This window comes from Strix uralensis, chromosome 38, assembly GCF_047716275.1.
Source record: "Strix uralensis isolate ZFMK-TIS-50842 chromosome 38, bStrUra1, whole genome shotgun sequence".
In the NCBI taxonomy this organism is placed as follows: Eukaryota; Metazoa; Chordata; class Aves; order Strigiformes; family Strigidae; genus Strix; species Strix uralensis.
In genome coordinates this window covers 157,334-170,821 of record NC_134009.1, presented here as the reverse complement: position 1 = coordinate 170,821, position 13,488 = coordinate 157,334, and the positions used below count along the sequence as shown (strand labels likewise).

The 13,488-nt window shown below is 48.3% G+C and overlaps 1 protein-coding gene across 9 annotated transcripts in view; it reads left to right on the top strand.

Annotated features, from left to right (window-relative positions):
- The window catches only part of BRD4 (bromodomain containing 4), an 81,632-nt gene that overhangs the window by 26,425 nt on the left and 41,719 nt on the right, over window positions 1-13,488 (top strand). For 8 of the 9 annotated variants that reach the window (XR_012626865.1, XM_074854593.1, XM_074854592.1 and 5 more), the window contains 2 exons: window positions 7,187-7,303; window positions 9,916-10,234. Coding sequence is in view for 8 of the 9 variants with exons in the window: in XM_074854593.1 (XP_074710694.1) it covers window positions 7,284-7,303; window positions 9,916-10,234 (339 nt within the window). In the remaining variant the exon portion in view is untranslated. Of the gene's footprint in view, window positions 1-6,176; window positions 6,323-7,186; window positions 7,304-9,915; window positions 10,235-13,488 lie in introns of all 9 variants that reach the window. The other variant, XM_074854590.1, reaches the window with a different exon arrangement.

The following is a 13,488-nucleotide window of genomic DNA, read 5'->3' as shown; positions in this document are numbered from 1 at the left end:
GGCTGCCAGGCCAGGGTTTCACGGTCCCATTTCGGCAGGAAATGGTTAAAAAATGAAGCAGAAATCAAAACGCAAAGAGCTCAGAGGTGGGAAGCGAGGTGGCGGGGAAAGGGTTGCAAATTCTCTTTCTTTGGATGTAAATAAATTAACTTAGTGCAGAAAAAGTAATTCCTGCGCTGGAAACAGCAATAAAGAAACACAGATGGTGACGCTGCGCAGTCACACGACTGGTCCGAGGGAGTTTCTGTGAGAGCCTGGTGAAAACGTGGTCGTGCTGCGGAGGAGCTCGAGCCTTTGACCTTGGACTTCCCGGGGTGAAACGTCCCGTTTCTTGCAGAATTTGCCGCTAAACAGCGATAGCATCGAGGTCTGCGGGGATGCTGCGTCCCATATGACCCGGGGTAGGCGTTGTCCTTCAGATCTCGTGTGATATTTAAGAGATGCTTTACTTTTTAAATACCCTGTATCCTATTTTGGAATTTTTGTGCTGTTTTCATAAAATAATTTTGAGTAGAAATAGCTCTGAAATTGCCAGGGGAAGGAGAGCTGGAGTGGTTTTGACCAGGAGAGCGAAGTGGCAGGAGGAAAACAAAAAGAGTTTAAGGCAAGACTAAAATTTACGTGTTTATTAATCAGTATTTAAAAACCAACACCTATTTCTACACCTTAATATGTAAAGGGAGAGGTCAAGGTGGGGTTTCTCTCTCTTCTTTTATCCACCAATGTCTGCATCACTTTCGGCATCTCTTTTTTTGGAGGAATTGCACTAAAAAAAAACCCCAACGCCACTAGATGTGGGTGTCTAATTGAGGGTAAAATACCTCTAAATGTGGTCCGTGATGATGGAGACACCGGGCCCGGGGCTTCCCTTGATCCACCGCAGCACCCACCGTGTTTCAGCGTCACAGAAACGGGGCTTGTGCTGCCGGCACCTGGCAGCAGAAAAGGATCTTTTTCACCCTTGTGTCCGGGAATTTGGGGACGAGATGTCTTGGATAAATCACTCAGAGTTCACTCGATGGGCTGTAGGATGGAGACAGAAAGGTCCGGACTGCTTGAAAATCCGCAGCGCTGTAGAAATGATCCTCGGTGCCTCTTTTTTTTTTTTTTTTTAAAAGAAAACTTCCGTGCTGTGGTATAACCCCGGTAGCTAAACCCTGAAATATTCAATGAACGTGGCATAAATTTACAGTTTTGATGCAAAAGGTGGATTTTTTTTTTCTTAGTATCCTGCTACATCCTGTGTCAAAGTCCTCAGCTCAGTCCAAAATGAATCCGCCTGCACTCCCAACACCCCGCGGCTTTATTTTCCCCCCAAGTAATTGCGGCCACGGGAGCAAACCGCTGCTAAGGAGTTATCCTTGGTCTCGGGGATGAGGTCAAGCTCTGCGCCCTCCTCGTTTGGTTTTTCCAATCCAGTCCTAAACGCTCTTAATGACGAGGGATGGAGACGAGTTTCCTGTTCCGCCTCTAATTAATAAAAGATATTTTGGATGGTGCATTTCTTGCCCGTGCAGGTAATTTCTGCTGACTGCTGCTTTGGGTGTTCTGCAGCAAAACTCAGCCTGGACTTGGAAAATACTGAGAGAAAATAGTTTGAGACCTGGATTAGGGGAGCAGCCGCCAGCTCGGTGTTTGTGCACGGCGTTATCGCCCTTTTACCCTTAGAATGATGCTGCCAGGCTTTAACATCGCTTTGCGGGAGGCGTTAGTGGAGGCAAGAGGATCTCAACTACCTCTCTTTATCTTCTCTTTTAATAAAAACATAACCACCTTTTACAAAAATAAGAATAAGCCACCTTGTACTTTTATTTTACCCCCTCTAGGAAGTAGGGGATTTTTTTTTTTTTTTAACGTAGATCTGTGGCTCAGGGAAAAAAGCTCATTTTGTATTTTCCTCCTTGGAAAATTTCTTAGATTTTGTCTTATTCTGCAGAGCCCTCATTTCTTTTCTTACCTTGATTTCCCTTCTCCATCTGTAAGATACTTTGCAGCTGTTCGAGGGCTCAACTTTTTCCTTTATCCTCTTAAAAATTGTTTTCCAGTACAAACACACCACCAGCACCTTATTTTCCAACTAATTCATCCCCCCTGCTCGTGTGTAAATACATCGGTATCAAACATCTTCCCTGGTTTGGGTCTTTCCAACTTGCCCTTCGTTAACCCGCCATCGGTGCCCGGGTGGAAGCAGTAATTCTTCGTTCTGGATGAGCCTGGAGGACTCCGGTCCCTGTTTCCCTGCGTTAACGGGGATAATTAGCATCTCTTTAAAGCAAAATAGGGACTCAAGGGGGGAAAAAGAGGCACGTGCCAGTCCTAATCCATCTCCGGGAGTGTTTTATGAGGTTTCTTTATAGTGTGTGCACAGGTCTTTGTTGCTGTCAGCCTGGGACGGACGGACGGACGGACGACAGCCCCTTTGCTTTGTCTCTCTCGCTCTGGGAGGTTTCCCAGAAAGAAGCGAAGGATGCGCTGACCTCTCACTGGTTTATCCCCCAGGATTTTTGAGCAGCTTCGTGGCAGGTCGCTGGTGGCGGGCGGGAGGTGAAGCTGCTCTTCCCGGGATGCTTGTGGATGCGACGCCTTTATCCTTGTGCCGCCGTTGAGTTTTGGGGACGGGGAGGATTGATTTCATCCACCCTGCGTGAATTTGGGGTGGGAATTTACCCCTCGCGTGGGTTTTCTGGCTCAGGTTGGGGCTTCGAGACGTGGCTCCTGAAACTGAGGATGGTGGGAGCTGCGTGAAGGAGACCAGGAGAGAGAAACTCCTTGAGCTGGGATTTAAACATTGGTTTAAACCGATACCAAGCAGGTCTTGAGGAGCAAACGCTCCTTTTTAATCCTCTCCCACGTTCGTTGTGCTATACAAACAAAAATAGCACTTAATAACGCAGGAGCTGGAAGCAAACCGCTTCTTGGGCCTTTTCGGATGAAAAACTTTCAGCAGCAAAGTTGATTTGTTGGAAAATTACCCCCGCAGGGAGCAGCACGTGCTGGGCCAGGCACCGGGAACACTCCAGGTGGAGTTTTAACATCAGTTAAACGTCCACATCTTAGGTTGGGATGGAACTGCTGCGTTTTCCCAGCAGTGTTCACCAGAGGCATCACCTAAACCAGCCTAAACCACCGTTATTACGTCGTAAAAATAAAAGTGAGGAGGTTGGGAAGCGTCCGATGTGGCACTGGCCGTTAATGTCACCTCTCCCTTCCCTTTTGTCCCTTTAAGGCCCGGGATGGTCGCTGCACGCGTTGATCCCCGTCTCCTGGCTCAGCAGGGGCAGAATTAAAGGGAGTGCTGGCCACCACAAATTTGTTAGTTATTCTTTTCAGCTGCTGGATTTTCCAGCCTAGCCGCCTTTTCCAGGCTATTTGTAGATAATGTATCCTGGGGTGAGATCCGTCGCGATGCAATTTAACCATGAATTTCAGTTTCAGGTTTCCTAGCCCTGCGCTTTTCCTGCGCTGCCGTCCCTGGCTTGGATGCTGGGGCTTGGCTTTGCCTTTACAAACCCAATTCCAGCTCACCCCTCCTCCTGCACACCCACCACTTTATTTTTGCTTTAAAACCCAGCTTTTGCGTGCTGCAAAGGTTTGAAAAGTTGATTTTAGGCTGCGGGCGGAGTGAGTCGGCGCTTCGGGGCGAGTACCGCAGGGAACGACTGAAAAACCAAGAGATTTACAGGAGGGAGGCGTCCAGCCCCAAACTGCAGGGCGACGTCAATCCTATTTGTTTCGTACATACCAGTCGCTTCCCGACGTACAACCCCCGGGGAGCAGATTGTCTCGCTCCAGAGCACGAATAAATGCGGATCGGCTTCATCTTTAGGACTTTCTTGCACGCGACGCTCTTTCTGCGAAATTTTTAGAAGCCAATTTTGCTTCTCTCCCACCGAATCGGGCTGATTCTGGCGTGCGCGCGCGCTCCTCGTTACTGCGGAGAGCGGAGCGGCGGCGGCACGGTCCGGTTCTCCGCGCAGAAACAGGATTTGGGATTAAATCGAGTCGATCATCCACGCTGCCCCAGCTTCCTGCTGCGGTCCGGCGAGACCGTACCAGCTTCGTTTTGCTGCTTGAGCATCCTAAAGCCTCGGGTGTCGTCTAAAAGTGGGATTTAAGTATTTCTGTTTTCTTGAAATGAAGAGGAAGGTCGCTGGGGATGGATCCGGCGCTGCAGACGTCGCTGTAACCTGCGTCGGGCTGTCTGTGCCGTGGAAATAGTTGGCTTTGACGTCCTTAGTTAAACGTCACCAAAATCACTAATTCAGAATCAAATCAAAAACTTTTTCTGCTTCAGCAGCGCCGGGCGCCATCCAGTATAATCTCAAAAGTTTAAAGAACCCCTACAAAATCACTTTATTATTTGATAACACTCATTTATCTTTTTTTAAGATTAATTCCTGCTAATTAATTAATCTTTTTGTTTAGGCTGAGGCAAGAGAGAAGGAGCATTTAGGGTGGTTTCTTGCAAATGCAGCCACTCTGGTGGTCAGATCTCAGGATTTTTCTCGGTTGCTGCTTTAAGGTGGGTGGTAGAGTCACCGTCAGGTTTCCCCGTTCGATGGGTCCAGCCCCCATCAAGCGAATCCTCGATGGAGTTTCTTTTCCATCAGCCTTGCTCACGCGGATCTGCCTCTTATTTCAGTCTCAAGCACGTGCCTCTTTAAGCCAGCCTGAAAGAATCCATCGGCCCAAAAAAGAAGCAGCGTTTTCTTGCATATACCACCCCCTTCACATCGTCAGATCTTTTTTTCCCCTCCCAGGATGTTTTTCGGAGGCTGGTGCTGGGACAGCCGCGCTGTGTGTTCCTGGTTATTAATTTCTCCCACTTGTCAACTCAGAAATACTCTTGCTTTCGTTTTTAGGTGAGTGTTGGCGCCTGCTGCCATGCCAAACCGATCGTGCCCACGATCCCTCCTTCCATCTTCAGGCTTTGCCCGTGTCGCTTTGTTTTTCCCTCGGCAGAGCGAGGGGCTTCTCCGCTTTCTGCTTCCCGACCGCGGCCTCGCACCTGGCAAAGCCGCCGACTTTATCCTCCTGTGCTTCCTCTGCCCGCCGTGGGCGGTCCCACCTGGCGTGTCCCCTGGAGCTGACCTCCTCCTCCACACCCGCGGCCACGTTCCCTTTTATCCCATTCATACAGTGAATTTTCCTGACCGATTTCTCCATTTTTTCCCCCAATACCATCTTCGCTCCCCGCCATCCCCGTCTCCCCCAGCTCAGCTTTAGGGTAGAAGAAGGAGAGGTTCTTCCTGCAGGTTTTGGTCTCCTCCTCCTGGCCTGGCAGTTCCCTCTGCTGGCTCCCGCGCCTCATTACAGCCCTTTCCCTTCCCGCCTCTTCCCCGGGGGGGAAAAAAAAAAAAAAAAACAAAACGGATTTTTTTTGGCAGGCGGCATTAAAATCACGTGGATCCGACCAAACGCCGGGAGCGTGATCCCGGTGAATTTGAACCTCTCCGTGCTAGATACGCTCCCGGTGGGGCCTGTCCTCCCGCATCTCGTTTATCCCTTTGCCTAACGAAGCGTGTAAACGTTAATCGCAGTAATCAAGTAAGCGGTTTTCCTGATTTTTTTTTCCCCACGTTGCCATGAATAATTCAGCTGGATGAGAAGGTGGAGCTGGGGCACGTCGGTCTGGCTCTTCCCAGTGCGGTTAACGAGGGGGATCTGGTCCCCAAATCTTGAGGTGGTGCTACGTGTGGGTTTTCTTAATGTACAGATTAGTTATTAATTATTTTCTTAATCTGTAGATAAAGGTGGTGCTACGTTCGGGTTTTCTTAAACCTAAGAAATTAAGAAAACCGAAACGTAGCACTATCTCTAGCACAATTGATAATACAGATTAGATTTTTTTATTTATAGAATTCAGATTTCTAATCTAGAATAGAGATTAGATTAAGGAAGCCTGGAGGCAGCGCCACTTTAATCTCTAGATTAAGTAAATTTGAACGTGGCACTATCTGTAACACAGTTTCGATTTCTAGCCTAATCTAATGCAGATTAGATTTCTAATCTATAATACAAATTTTAAAAACCCCAAAAGCAGCACTTTATAGAGTAAGAAAGCCCTAAAGTAGCATCTGTCTATAATATAGAATAAATTTATAATTACACTTTGCAGTAAAACGTAGGTTTACGTTCTCCATCCTGCAGCTCTTCGTTTTCATTGTTCCCCGCAGAGCAGACACGGGTCTGTCAAACCCAATGTCTTTGAACTCCCCACCATTTCTCTTCCATGTCAGAGAAGTTTCTTCGTACCAATAATTGTATTTTTTTTCCTGGGAACCCCCCGAGCGTGCACACAGCGGCGATACCCGCATTTCTGGTGAGAAATGAGGCCGGGGATGAGTTGGGGCGATGCTGTTTGGGGCAGGACTGCGCTTGCCGTCAGCTGAAATCGGGCTGTGAACCCTTGGCCCATCGAGACGGGCTGAAAAACTGTTAAAATTGAATTTTTCTGGTTTTTTTCCTTATATTTTGGCACACAGGTGGCGCGATAATGTACGAGAGGAGACGTAACCCAACTGCTAGCGCGGGGGCGAGAGTCAAAGTGTCCTTTTATTGGGGGAGAGAGGAGAAAAAAGGTGTAAATTGGTGTATTTCCAGCTAATCCCTTAAAAAAAGAGTCGCTTGAGTTTGAAAAGGCAAGAGGAGACTGGTAGGATCCTTCCAAAGGAGGAGGGAGACAGTGAAGAAGAGACGTGATAAATTAAATAAGTGATAAATAAGATACATGAGAAGGGTAAATCTGCTATAAATACTGAACTGCCTGGACGGGCGGGCAGAGCCGTCGCTTTTACGTGGAAGAGGAAGAAATTAAACCGATGATGAAATATTTTCCCTTTTAAAAAACCACCAAAATAGACTCTTTGACTTCCTCTTCCGGCTGGTTCTGGGAGATCTATTGTACTAAGAGGGAGCAGAAGGAAATCAGGCGGTCGCAGTCCTTGAAATGCTGAATTTCAGGCAGGACCTTGCCTTAAAGGTGGGAAAATACCTGGGAAAAACTTCAATACCGGTGCCAGTTCCTCGTTTTTCCGTAGGTGGCTCGTGTTTGCAGGTGTCCGTAGGCTCCTTTGCTTTGCTGGATTGTTGCTGTACGTTAAAAAATGTCGAGTTCTCGAGGTGGCCTTCATTGCTGGTGCCTCGGGTCGATGCCTCAGATTAATTGCTTTGTTTGTTTCATCAGATACAGTATCTAAAGGCATTTGTGCCTGAAGCCACGGAAGATAGATGGACAAGCCAAGCAACTTCTGACTCTGCATCATTTTCTGGGGCAAAATTTTATGGCAATGTATCCTACAAGGTAATGTAGCCCCTTGCAGTGAGTAAAGAGGATTCCTTTTGCTTGGCTGCCACTTGATAAAACCAGTTCTATCACTCAGATCCCTCCTTTCGCACCCGACCTAGAGGAATCAGCACCACCCCCAAGCAAAATTCCGCGAATTTTGCAAGAGAGGGAAATCCAGATTGCCTCCAATGTTGTGTTTTGAGTCAGATCTCCCCTGCAGAGAGCTAAAACGGGGACGAAAAGCAGGAGCCCAATGAAAGCTGGGAGTAGAGAGGTTTCACAGGGCGTCACACTCCTGTATCCACAGGGGTAAAACCTCCCCGGGGAGCGAAGGGAGTCTGCCGCAGCGACCTCGCTGCGTGAGCGATGCTTCAACTCGCTCGAAAAGTTAAAACCCATCATCTAAAGACCAAACTGTTGCCCTCGTGTATTAGTTGGTTGGTGTTACTTCTAGGCCAGGCAGACTTTAAGCAGGGGTTTAAGACTGGCTGAGGTTTTACGGGGACTCGGAAGGAGTTGAGGGACGTGGCAGATAAAATCGCCCAGACGCTTCATCTCTCCGCCTCTTCGTCCTTTGCTGCGGGACGTGCGGAGACGCGTCTGTGCGCCCAGACCACGGCCAGAGACACGGGGCTGCTCCGTGGCATCAGAATAAAACCCCAAACCCGTGGCCAGACGCTTGTCGGGAGCGTGTACAGACCGATAAATATTTCTATACCCGCTCAGGGCCGGGTGTACGTGCAGAGGTTTGCTCTGCCGAGGTTAACGCCTCGGCGCCCAGTGGGGTTTTTTCCAGATCACACAGGGCTGGCAAGTCCTAAACCAAATCAGTTCTGCCCCCCAGCTGAGAAAGCACTTGATAACCCCACGAGTGGAGGATGGGACATCTTGTCTTCCTCACTTTCCCCCGGGTGTCACTCGAAACTGGTGAATAACGAGGCTCTTAGTTCATCTCACCCGATACATCGTGGGTTTCTCTAATTAATAGCTGCATGTCTTAAGCTTAACGTGTGCTGCACGCGCTCAGCGTTAAATTAGACGAAGGACGCGCGGCACGCAGGGTGCCTCGACACGAGGAAGGTCCCACACGCCCGGCGAGGGTGGGGATTCACCGCGTGGTGGTGGTGAAGCCGCCGGCCCGTGGCGGCTGGTCCTGGCTCGGTGGGGACCCCTTCACGCAGCTGCAGCTTAAAGACCACGGACGGGCTGCGTGTGGTCTGTGGAGAGCTCTGAAATACATCCGTAGGCTCAGCAGAAAGGCCTTTTTTCCCTAGTTTCTGGTCTTCAGAATGAGATTTAAATTAGCTACGTGAAGATTGTCTAGCTAAACAATCTACCTAAATTACCTGCTTTAAGATTATCTACCAAAATCTTTAAGATGATCTACCTAAAAATTATCTACCTAAAGATTGTCTGCGTAGGTTATCTTCTGAAGTTTAAATTATCTACTTAAATTAACTACCTAAAGTTATTATCTACCTAGATTATCTATTTAGAGTAGCTACATAAAGATTATCTATCTAGATGATCTACCTAAAGATTATCTACCTAAATTTTCGACCTAGATTACCTAAATTAACTACCTGAAGTCATTACTTACCTAAAGATTATGTACCCAAATTACCTACTTTTAAGATTATCTACGTAAGATTATCTACCTAAAGTTATTACCTACCTGGATTGTCTACCTAAATTAACCACCTAAAGATTATCTGCCTAGATTATCTATCTAGATGATCTACCTAAATTTTCTACCTAGATTATCTACCTAAATTAACTACCTAAAGATTATCTACCTAAATTAACTACTTTTAAGATTATCTACCTAAATTATCTACCTAAAGATTATCTACCTAAAGTTATTATCTACCTGAATTAACCACCTAAAGATTATCTGCCTAGATTATCTATCTAGATGATCTACCTAAATATTATCTACCTAAATTTTCTACCTAGATTAGTACTTAAAGTTATTATCTACCAAAAGCAGATAATATGAATTAAACATGGGTCTGTCCACTGCATGGTTCAGCTGAAGCATCCCGTGGAAGCTCAACGTTCTCCTAAAAGAGAGACTTTGGCATTAAATTGGGGCGAGCTGACCCATGGGGGTGGGGTGGGGAGTACTGAGAGGCTGCAAGGAGGTAAATGAGACGCCCTGTGCTCCTTTAGTTGGAGCGAAGAGTTGGCCAACACCAATTTAGCTTCTCTTTCCGGTGTTGGCAAACTCAACCCTGGAGCTGAAGCTGGTACCTGCCGAGCTTTGCCCGTTAGAGCCTCATTTAGAGGCAACGGAGGCTCTTCATGGAGACCACTGGAGTCCTTCTTGACCAGATTAGGCAAGAACAGGGATAAAACTGACGCTCGCTAAGGGGCGGAGAGGCAACGCTGGCGCCTGGCGTGGAGGAGACAGCAAATTGCCTCAGAATATCTTTTCTTACCCCGGGACGCAGAGCGCTGACGCCATTTGTTGTGACAGCGCTGTCACTACACGAGCAAGGCTGCAGGGTCTAGTTGCCCAAGCTAGTCTGGCAGAGGTCGGGTTTATTTTTAAGCCGGTTTATTTTATTTTTGAACCGAAAGCCTGGGATTGAAGTGACCTCCTCTCCCTTCTCCTTGTTTTGCAGGGTGTCCGGTGAGGAATGCAATGGGATCAATAGCATGTCGACGGAGAGCGGCCCTGGAACGAGACTGAGAAATTTGCCAGTAATGGGGGATGGACTAGAAACCACCCAAATGTCTACGACGCAGTCACAGGCTCAACCCCAACAAGGCAGTGCTGTAGGCGTTAATCCCCCTCCGCCGGAGACCTCCAACCCCAACAAACCCAAGCGACAGACCAACCAGCTGCAGTATCTGCTCAAGGTGGTGCTGAAGACGCTATGGAAGCACCAGTTTGCGTGGCCTTTCCAGCAGCCCGTGGACGCCGTCAAGCTCAACCTCCCTGTAAGTAGAGGTGGAGAGACCAGGCGATGGTTTTCGGTGAAGGAGTGAGACCGGTCGGGTCTGGCACCTTCTCCTGAAATTACCAAATCCGACTTTAATGGGTGGACTTGATGATCTGACAGTTGGACTCGATGATCTGACGGTCGGACTCGATGATCTGACGGTCGGACTCGATGATCTGATGGTTGGACTCGATGATCTGACGGTTGGACTCGATGATCTGACGGTCGGACTCGATGATCTGATGGTTGGACTCGATGATCTGACGGTCGGACTCGATGATCTGACGGTCGGACTCGATGATCTGACGGTTGGACTCGATGATCTGACGGTTGGACTCGATGATCTGACGGTCGGACTCGACGATCTGACGGTTGGACTCGATGATCTGACGGTCGGACTCGATGATCTGACGGTCGGACTCGATCTGACGGTTGGACTCAATGATCTGACGGTCGGACTCGATGATCTGACGGTTGGACTCGATGATCTGACGGTTGGACTCGATGATCTGACGGTCGGACTCGATGATCTGACGGTCGGACTCGATGATCTGACGGTTGGACTTGATCTAACAGTTGGACTCAATCTAATGGTTGAACTTGATGATCTTAAGGGTCTTTTCCAACCCAAATGATTCCGTGATCTTTTAGAAAATACACACGAGGAGGAATCTCCAGTGGCTCAGCTACTGCTTTGCCTTTTATCACCCTCCTCTTTCCGCTGGCACACGGAGAATTAAATAGGAATAATATCTCAGGAGTCAGGGAGGGTGAGTGTGCTGTCCTCTGTCCCCTAGCCAAGCGTCAGAGATTATTAAGTACCAAAAATTATCAAGCACCAGAAATACTAAGTACCAAAAATTATTAAGTGCCAAAAATACTAAGCACCAAAAATTAAGCACCAGAAGTTACGTGCCAAAAATTTTTAAGCACCAGAAGTTACTAAGTACCAGAATTTAATAAGCTCCAAAAATTATTAAGCATCAAAAATTAAGCACCAGAATTTAAGTGCCGTAAATTAAGCAGCAAAAGTTAAGCACCAGAAATTACCAAGCACCAGAAATTACCAAGCACCAGAAGTTAATCACCGAAAATTATTAAACACCAAAAATTAAGCATTGAAAATGAAGTGCCAAAAACTATTGAGCAAATGTTAAGCACCAGAAATTATTAAGCACCAAAAGTTAAGCACCAAAACTTACTAAACACCAAAAGTTATCAACCACCAGAAATTATTAAGCACCAAAAATGATTAAGCACCAGAAATTATTAAGCCCCCAAAATTTTTTAAGCATCAGAGCAAACCATCTGTTGACTTGGGCCCAGCCCACGTGATCTCCGCTGCTTCGTCAGCCGAGTCTTTTTTGGAGGTGAAAACTCTCGGAGCCTTTCACGGAGCCTCCGAGTACTCAGGCGACGGCTGTGCCTCTCGTGCCTCGCATCCCTCTCAGAGTTAAATATCCCACGGCCCTGGGACAGCAACTTGGTCCAATTTAAGAATTCCTGTCCTTGCCAGGGTCTGAGAAATACGGGTTTTGGTCGGATCTTTCCCATTCCGAGACCTGTTCGGCCTCACCTACTGTGTTACTACCATGACCACTTTTGGGTCCCAGATAGATGGAATCTTTTCTTTGTCTCCTCCAGCAACAATCCACAACACACGAGTCATTTCGTAAAGGACGCCAATTTTAAGTTAATTTGTAGTAAATCGAGGGAATGGAGTTTGCAGATGGCGCCCAGTTGGGCGGGAGGGTTGATCTGGAGGGGTCTGCCCAGGCTGAACCGATGGGCCGAGGTTGAACCAGGCCCAGTGCCGGGACCTGCCCTGGGGAAGCTGCTGGGTGGAGAAGGCCCTGGGGGTGTTGGTCAAGAGCCAGCGCCCAGGTGGCCAAGAAGGCCAACAGCACCCTGGCTTGTGTCAGGAATAGAGTGGCCAGCAGGACTGGGGGAGGGATTGTCGGTGCTGGTGAGGCCACACCTCAAATTCTGTGTCCAGGTTTGGGCCTTTCGCTACAGGAAAGACATTGAGGTGCTGGAGCGTGGCCAGGGATGGGCAGCGACGCTGGTGAAGGGTCTGGAGACCAAGGAGAAGGGTCTAGAGAACGTTGGAGCGACTGGGGGGGTTTAGTCTGGAGGAAAGGGCTCAGGGGGGACCTTACCGCTCGCTACAAGGACCTGAAAGGAGGTTGAGGTGAGGTGGGGGTTGAGCTTTTCTCCCAAGTGATAGGATGAGAGGAAACGGCCTTGAGTTGCGCCAGGGGAGGTTTTGGTTGGATAGTAGGAAAAATTTCTTCACCCAAAGGGTTGTCAAGCACTGGGATGTGGTTGAGTCACCGTGGAGACGTGGTGCTTAGGGACGTGGTTTAGGGTGGGCTCGGCAGCGCTGGGTTAACGGTTGGACTTAATGATCTTCAAGATCTTTTCCAACCTCAGTGATTCTACGACCCTAAACGAGCACGGAAACCTTCTGCTGCGCCGGGGCGGCGTTGCAAGGACGGGAAAGGGAAGGGGGCAGCCCTTCCCCCTGCCTGCTCCCTGCCTCAGCCTGGGCGCCGTCACCGGGAGAATTCAGAACAAAACCCAAAGAGCGAACAAAAACCGTAGCGTCATTTCGAGCTCATTGATTGTAGTAACTCAGCAACATCTTTTCTGCTGCGTGTCTGGTTTGGACCCTTCCAGCTCCCACCAGAAGAGGTTGGTTCCCTCCCTCCCTTGAGAGGGATGTTTCTGCGTAACACCCACTTCTCTGTTTTACCTTTAAGACATAATAGCTCTAAATCTATAATTATTACCCAAGCATTAGCTTATTTAATTTCTTCACAGCAGGGATGAGCTCCCTGTCGCACGTGGAGAGCGCCGGCTCTATAGCAGTGGCGTTTCCAGACTTTTTTTTTTTTCCTCAACATTACACCTAAAAACAGAAACACCTTCTTCTGTATGAACGCGGCTGCGTTTAAGGGGCTGTAATAAATCTGATCTCCCCGTTCTCACGTCGCTGCGTTAAGCGTGTGACCTCCTGCGAAGGATCGTTCATTTTCCAGAACGTTTTTAGGAATTACTTGGCTCCGTGGTCAACTGTAAACCCAGAGTTGGGACAGTTTGGTGCCCCTGGGGCTAAATTACTCCTCTACCAAAGGTTTGTCCTTCTGTTTAATTCAAAATCCCAGCTGAGAGGCTGATGGGGCTGAAGTCTGGCAGCCAAATATCTGCTGGGCTTGGAAGTTCTCCCCGAGGTGGGTCCGGGGCTGAGAT